We start from the raw sequence: 8,170 nt of genomic DNA, 5'->3' as shown, positions 1-8,170 counted from the left end.
AAATAATAACAATAACCATAACAGGACGAGTGTTCAGCGTTATAAGTGAGGATCCTTTGAAATCCAGTAGCGACGGAGGAAGGAGAGTTTCCGTGCACTAGCGTTCGCCATGTTTCACTGTGCAATTCCATGAATTTCTGCTTCTCCTTAATTTCAGAAAGACAATTCAGTAGCCTCTGGCTTCTGTATTTTATTTTTTCTCATCTACTAGCTAGCAGAAGCAGAAAAATAAACACACAACTAGGAGCTGTATTCACAGACAGGAAGTAACTTTAATTAAATATTGTGAAAGTTGAAAAGTTTTTACAGCTTGAATTTCTGCAAAAAAATTATAACAATCTCTACAGTAGTTAGTTTCTCTAACAATAGAACTGTACAGTGTGTGTGTCTATTCAAAAAGATTTAGATAAGAAGGTGAAAGGTTAGTAGTTTCAGAGATGACTTCATTTTAGCTGCATCCTAGTACAACTGTGAGGAAATAGGCATACTTTATGCAATCCAGTCATTGTGAAGCTTCACCTTGTTAAAACTGAAATCTGAATGTTTCCACTTAAAGCCATATTCTGTAAACAGCTGTATCTTTTACTTTGTAAAAGATAAGGGTGGCACAGGGGAGATTTTTATAAATTCCCATTCATCAGATCACTATAAATAGCTGCAACAAAACAAAACTATGCACATTGTCAAAGGATCTTTGGACACTGGCGTAGAAGACTACAAACATCGATGGCTAAAACTGGTGTCAAAATTACTATGATTTTGAGTGGAGCTCTACAGGGGTAATTGATGGTGTCACTGGACAAAATATGGCTTTAAATTTGATTACAGTGTCGTGCTGTTGCTTACTATGTGAATTAGAATAATCGCTTGGAATACAGAGAAGCAATTAACTGACGTCTCTCACATTTTCCAGTTTTCTCTCCTTTTATTTTCTCACCATGAAAAAAAAAAATCCTGTTTTCTTCCCTTCCCCCCAGAGATCACATTGTGACATTCTAGTGAAAACCATTGCAAAATTCATACAGGAAGCATGCACAGTTGCAGCATCGTTGTAAATGATTTCTTGCTCGACTAGAAAAAAGTTATATTGTTTTAAGGTAACAAAACAGTTCTTTTGTGCTTTTCAATTCCTTTTTTTTTTTTTTTTCTTAGAATGTTAGTGATGATTGACAGTTCTGGTGCACAGTACAATGTACAAGTGAAATGAATATGATTTGCATTGTTAAGGCATCCAATCTGCTGGTTTATATTTATGTGAAAGACAGAGAAATATACAAGCAGACTTAAGAAAGAAAGTATTTTCATTGAGTTCTATGAAGTTTCTCCCCATATTTAATGCACAAAAATGCGTCACTCCAAAGAGGAGAAATCCCATGCATATTAATAGAGTAAAACAGCATTAGTTTTTGTTAAGCCTCAAAAGCAAAGGATACATTTTTTTTTTAAAATCTACATAACTAAATGCTACAAGAATAATATGCTACTTTTTGCCATATATTGGAAAAAACTTCTTAACTTACAAATAATACAAAAATAGACAATGGCTTTTGGGTGGAAATTAAAAAAAATGGAAGCATGGTTTTAAACAATACTAAAAAAAACCCAAACAAACTATAAATGAAATGTTTTAAAATCACATTTAAACAGCTAATACAACGGTGAATGACCAAACAAATCAGCACTTTTCACATAGCAAACATACACAATAAAATAAACTTGTAGGGGACAAAAAGCAATGTACAAATTCCAAAGATAAATACATTATTTATATGGATATTTTACAAAATCCCCTTTAAAACAAACAAACAAAAAACAGAAACAAAAAGCTTTTTTTTCTTTAATTAATTTTGCAAGTATGTGCAAGCTAAAGGTAGTGAGCTCTTTTTGCAAAATATGCAGTAAAATTCTTTTTTTGTGATATTGAAAAACTGTCTTAAGACATTAAAATGTATAAATAGAACAACAACTTTGGCAAAAAATCACAAAAAATCTACAGTATTTATAACTACATACAAAACACAACAGCAAAGAAAAAATATCAGGTAATGCATCTTCAGAGCTTTGCTGCCTTTTTGACTAATAGTTTTTAAGAACACTTCCCAGATAATGATAGCAAAATTTTTGTAAAACAGAAGCTATGGTTTTGATTTGAAACCTTCCTAACAGCCCCCCCCCCCCCCCCCCCCCAACTCAGGTTTCCATTTACTATTCAAAAGCAGTTACCTGTTGCTTAATATATTATGATACAAACTGAGGGGGTCGACTGATACAGGAGCAATCCTAGTGGGAGGCTGACAAAAACATGTGCTTTTAGCTTGTGAGGGTGCAGAACCGTGGACCAGCCTGTTCTCAGTCTGCCCTGTTAAGACTGAGTAGGTCGAGGGGAGAGGGGCTGCGCTGAAAACACCCCACAGTGGTGGCCGCAGCCCGTGTCATTTGGTGGCTATGCAAAACCCAAGTGGCATTTTATGCACAGCTCAGGTGACACTGAGCTTCAAGAAGGCCACTCATTTGGAAAGATGCTGATATACAAGCTAGAAAGCCACGCTCGTCCAGTTCTGCAGTTGTAGCAGTGTACCTAGAGGCACTGGATTTTCAGTTCAAGAGGAAACGTGTTTGTTACTCGCATCCTTACCTTCCCTTTCACCAACTTTTCTTGTTGCGTTATTTACAGAATTACTTAGCCTGATATTAAAGACAGAGGCTACTAATCCCACCCCTCTTCCCACCCTCGTCATCCAAAAATACCAGCTTTCTAGGGAGTTATATCTATTTAATTAGTACATTAAAAATGCATCATATTAGCAAGTCACCACTGGATAAGCAACCTATATGAGCCGACCCTTAATTAAATGGCCATAATTCTTCTACGAAAAACTAACTGGCACTTCTATTCTGTCCCATACAGACTTGTATGTAAATGACACCACTTCATTTTTCTTTACATAGCTTTTTAAAAAAAATACCATAAATTAAAAATGTGGAGTTCCATTTCTAGTGTCCCTTGTGTAATTGTATGATTTATAAAAGACAAATGGTGTTGAGTTAAATCAAGCCTTAAAAAAACATAAAAAACAGAAGGAAATAAAAGCAAGACCCCGCTCCCCCACAAAAAAAAAAAAAAAAAAAGGTGGATTTTTTTAATCAACATACAATAAATATATCTCCCAGGTATTTGGGATGGACAACTTGAATCAACACCTTGCAATTGTAGATTGTTAATTTCAGTATTTGCAAGGATGGTGATTTTTGTTTTGTTTAAAAATCCGCAGTTATTGTAAGATCCTTCTTTATTTCTTTTTTATTTTTAAAAAGGCCTGAGTAAAAAGTTCCACTCTGGGACTTGTATCAGATTCTCTCTGAAGCAGAATTCAACCTCTTCATTAATAAAATTCTTCAAGGCAATTCTTTCACATGGGGGGAACAATCATGCCAGATATAGCTGTCAGAGGGAAAGGGGAGGAGGGGGGAGAAAGAGAGAGAGAGAGGAAATAAGTTACTTTTGTGCATTATCAAGCAACTTTTTAAATCCTCAGAGCTTTTAAACATCTACTAGCAATGTACTCATCTGAACTATGGATTAAATTAATATATAAGTTATCAACCAGTAGAGACAACTATGTGCACAGTAGTCACGGGAAGCTTTATTCTGATCAGAAAGTGGTTTAAATCGCAAGTGACTGCTGAAATTAGTGATTTTCTTGCAGAAAAAGTGCTCTTCCCCTGATGTCAGAATCGGATCCCAACTTAATTTTCTGATTTTAGCTTCAAGATCTCAAAATGCACAGGGGGCTTAAACCTGACCCAGCCATTGCCACACATTCTACTACTCTTTAAAGCAAAGCAGATACTTGTTGCACATGAGAGAATGGCTGAGGTCCCACAGGGCACCAGTATTACCGACCTGGCAGGGTGCTTGTTGCGTGAGGCACACCAGCAGTGGGTCATTCTCCTATGCCAGCTTTCTCTTACAAGTTCAATGTTCCAGCCAGGGACATACGTATGTATTTCCAGGTACTCAGAAAAGGGCTTAAACTCTCAAATCCAATTTTCAAACTGCAATATGTCATTAACTGGTGATTTGGCAGACTGGCGTCTCATGGGTTTCATGACACTTGTAGCAGACATCACCAACTACATTGAGTGAGGCTTATGATAGTGTTCATTTAGAATGTCTTCTCTTTTGTTGGCCAAGTTGAATCATCAGTATTTCTTTGTTATTATTATTATTCTATGTTGCTTCCCAACCTAATTTTCTATGAAATTACCATTCCTCACACTCCTTAAAACTCAACAGGTACAGTCTTCCTCATAGTTTGACCTCCAGCTTGGTCTCCCTCTATTTACCAGGGACTCTATGCAGATCAGACATACCAAGTGTCCAAGTGGCATACTGTGAGCAAGCGCATCATTACAGGAGGTAGACATGCAAGTTTATGATGAAAACTGTAACAACAATGGATCTTAAAAATGCCAGTTGTACGGTTGTCTGCCAAAAGGTAGAAAACAGTCACCTTCATGGGCACATTATTTAAATGCTAGAAGTGCCTGCCATCTCAGACATCTGGACATGTAATTTCTTAAGGAAGAACTCAACCCTGTGACTGGTGCTGATTCATTGTGCTTTAATTACAGCTGCAATTATTTGATAAGAACAGAGCCAAAGTAAAAGACTCACAGATTTGGGGTTGGGGGGGGAGAGGAGGGAAATGTTTTCTGCACAAACACCACCATATGTGCAAGAATTACAAGTCTAATCAGCAAGGGGAGAACAGCTCGAGTAAACTGCACTGATTAAATGAAATAAAATGAGAGGAGAAAGCGAGAATGCAAAACACATCCACATGTTTGCAACAGGCCATCCTCAGAGGTGACATGTTGCAACTATACAGCAGCATTTCGATTCTTGGAATTTATCATTCAGCAATGGTTTTACGTGGAATCACTCGACTGAGTGTTTCTGCTCTAGTAAGGGCTCTGCAAGGAGCTGAGAATGAGGATAAAAGGGATAGAGAGGTGAGTTAAGTTGCTTTAAGCCCTATAGGAAGACACTTAAGTGAGTAGCATCGAGGACGTGTCTGAGACTTTCCTTGTTGAGGTATTTCTTGTCATGGGCTTTTTTTGGCTCCACCATGGAGATAATCTGAGGATGCATTTTCACATTATCTCCACAGCTATGCTGTCTCCTTCATCTCAATCGCAGGATGAATTTGATATTGCCTTTTTTAGAATCCTTGCTGATTTAATCAACACTGGGTGAAAAAACCCAGCAGCTTTGTTTAAAAGAATTCTCAAAAGGTTTTATCTCACCAGTGTCTCAGACAATAAGTTCCGAATCCTCACAATTGTGCTGTCCCCATGGTACACGTGACTGAAAATGAAGCCAACCCAAGCCAAGCAATGCTCTCCCTGCTCTGCTTTTGGGATTCTTACACGTGGAGCAGGGTATGGACCCTGAACCACAGACCTCTATGGCATCAATAAAATAGGTGTCCAGCAATGGACACAGTCAACCAGACTGTAGTTCTGCTGTGGCAGCCCTTCAAGGCAGCAACCTGCAGTTAAGGGTGAGAGTGGAATTTTCCCTTCCTGAATATATGAAAGACTCATGTAGGCAGGGACCTGAGACACAGGTTTTGTCCCAGTTCTCCTTCTCGCTCATTGTATTAGATCAAGCAATTTGATTTGTTTCTGTTTCTTACCTGAGGATAACAATTTTTATCCCCATTAGTTATGCACTTGCAGACTTCTGGATGGCAGTTGTTTAGCAGAATACAGGGGTGGGACTGCAGTGCTTGGATGTCGGTGCTGTACGTTACAGCGCAGAGAAAAGCAAACCTGACAACAGTGCTCCCTCCTTTGCTGCTCAAATAGGCAAGAAATTAAGCGATAGGAACGGGTAGTCTTCCTAGATGTGATGAGTGCAACTGAGCAGAGTCAAATGGATAATTACTCCTCTGTGCATAATACTTAAAACGTTTTTGTCCTTTTCAGCCCTTGCTAAATTCTAAATTTAGCAAAACTGTAAAACAAGATGTTGTTTTGCTTTAGAAAAACTATCTACGCTTCAGAAAATGTCAAAATATTATTCCAACAAAAAAATATTGCAAGCTAAATGATTAATCAGAACCAAATCAATTTCACCAAAAAGTGGTCAAGAGTTGGCTCTCTCGGGACAGCACAGCTGTCTACCCTGGGTCAGAGCCCGAATAAAGGTGACATAATCGCAGCTCCTCCCTTTATGACTCAGACATTTCCCTGTAGTTACATACCAGCCATGCACCTTTTGCCATTGGAAACAAATAGTACAGCTGCAGATCTTAGCTCATTTTTTTTCAAAGCATTATTGTTTTTGAAGAGCTCTGAAATTCTGAATTAAATTACAAGGCAAATGGATACGATATCTTTTCTGCCTAAAAGCTTTGATATTTCCATTCTTTCCAAGCCTTCATTTATTTCACTCTATAAGTGTATCACATAAGTGCTGCATCTAGTCATGCAAATTCTCTCAGCTGTAGCATGTTATTGATCCTGAAAACAGAGATATCAGTGGGAAACAGTGTAGGTATGAGATCACACCACCTCCAAAAAGGGAGGGCAGAGAGTAGAAAAACTCCCACCAACAGCCATTACTTCTTGCATCATATACTAATTTGTATTTGCTGCTAGCAGATTACAGAAATAATGTATTTTGAGTTTTCCAAAATTGCATGGCAAAGAGAACAACGGGTAAGCCTAGCTGTTGTTTTAGTGAGTTCTGCTGATATCTAAGCTACATAAGGAAAGCTTGATTGCTTTCTGATGTATCCGGAAGCCCAAGAGAGATAAGACAGCCTCCTTATACATGGTTGTTTATTTAAGCAATAAGGCACAACAGGCAGTGCATTTCTGAGTGATTATTACAAGCCTCAGGTGGTGTCAGAAGGCATGGGACTAAAGGCTGTGTGTCTTTAACTCACCAAGAAGTTCAGTGATGACCTAGAAATGAACCATTTCTTGGTGTCTCATTCCTAGTATAAAAACAGAGTTGCTAAATAAAAATTAGGGGGAACACTCAGATCTGTGTGGTTTCTGGGCATTACAGGTGTGGATGTGACATAATGAGGAGGCAATCAGCAAGACCCGGTTGTGTTCAGTGCTCTCAGCTTGTTCCATAATTGTTTTTCGTAACCGAGTATGCGGAATCCAAGAATTCTGTGTCTTGTGAAAGGAAAACAGTGCCTGAAAAAGCTTTCTGCTGTTATTTGCTTTTTCTCTCCACCCGCAACAGCAAGCTGGGACAAGGTAAAGAGAAGAAAAAAACATTAACATGTTCAAAAGCTTCTAGCAGTCAACTCTTAGCTCCTTTTTTTATTATTTTTTTTTTAATTTGGAGGTGAAATGTTTTTAGCTCTTGCCTTTAAAATTTGTAGTATGTCGGCAGTGCCAAATTTTTTAAATGCACAAAACTTAACCTCCTAAATGCTACAGCTCATCTGAAAATTTTGTTGTGTTTTATTCCTGACACAGTCTGTGTTTATAACAAAGTCCTGACCAAAGGTACATAAATTCTGCTTACACATTCCTAGTATTTTCACAATTTCTGTGTGCATGTGTGTACATCTGCAAGGATTCCTCCCTCCAGTTCACCAATGTAAAACACACTGAGGACAATGCTTTCCTTCAGTCACAATAGCTCCCAGCTTTTATGAATTAATTCCTTCCACTCTACTTGTATATAGGCTTTTTTGGCTGTTAACGGTGCTATCAACATCATGCCCGCGAGCCCAGTGCTTCTCTTTCCAAAGGCCGTAGAGTGACATGTGGAGCCTGTGGAACCATCCTGCCCCTGCTCTGCACAGCTCCTTATAAACATGGTTTTAAAAATGATGGGTTTTATTCCCGGTTTGATGTTCTTTGGATAATTTGCACAGGGACATGGAAAAAAACCCCAGAGCTCAGGTCTGGGGGAAGCACAATGCGTACCGCACCATCTTTCCCACCTCTGGCACAGTTGGAGGCTGCTGGCTGCATCTGCTTTAGGGAAACTCCTCCGTCTAAGCGAGCATGAAAATATCTCTCCCAGCACACTAAGGCACAGTGAGGTAATTACACAGGAAGGTTGAGGCACAGTGTTGTAAAACAGGCTGAACCAAACAATGAAATGGGCAGTGCTGGTCTTTGCAGCATC

General features: G+C 38.6%; 1 protein-coding gene across 9 annotated transcripts in view; it reads right to left on the bottom strand.

Moving 5' to 3' along the window:
* Window positions 1-248: 248 nt before the first annotated feature.
* Window positions 249-8,170, bottom strand: part of EBF1 (EBF transcription factor 1) — a 283,485-nt gene continuing 275,563 nt past the window's right edge. For all 9 annotated transcript variants that reach the window (XM_055812620.1, XM_055812621.1, XM_055812622.1 and 6 more), the window contains one exon: window positions 249-3,442. Coding sequence is in view for 4 of the 9 variants with exons in the window: in XM_055812624.1 (XP_055668599.1) it covers window positions 3,411-3,442 (32 nt within the window). In the remaining 5 variants the exon portion in view is untranslated. The remainder of the gene's footprint in view (window positions 3,443-8,170) is intronic.

Source organism: Falco peregrinus, chromosome 8, assembly GCF_023634155.1.
Source record: "Falco peregrinus isolate bFalPer1 chromosome 8, bFalPer1.pri, whole genome shotgun sequence".
Taxonomy (NCBI): Eukaryota; Metazoa; Chordata; class Aves; order Falconiformes; family Falconidae; genus Falco; species Falco peregrinus.
Note: the sequence above shows the minus strand (reverse complement) of the source record. Positions and strands in the feature narration are given on the sequence as shown.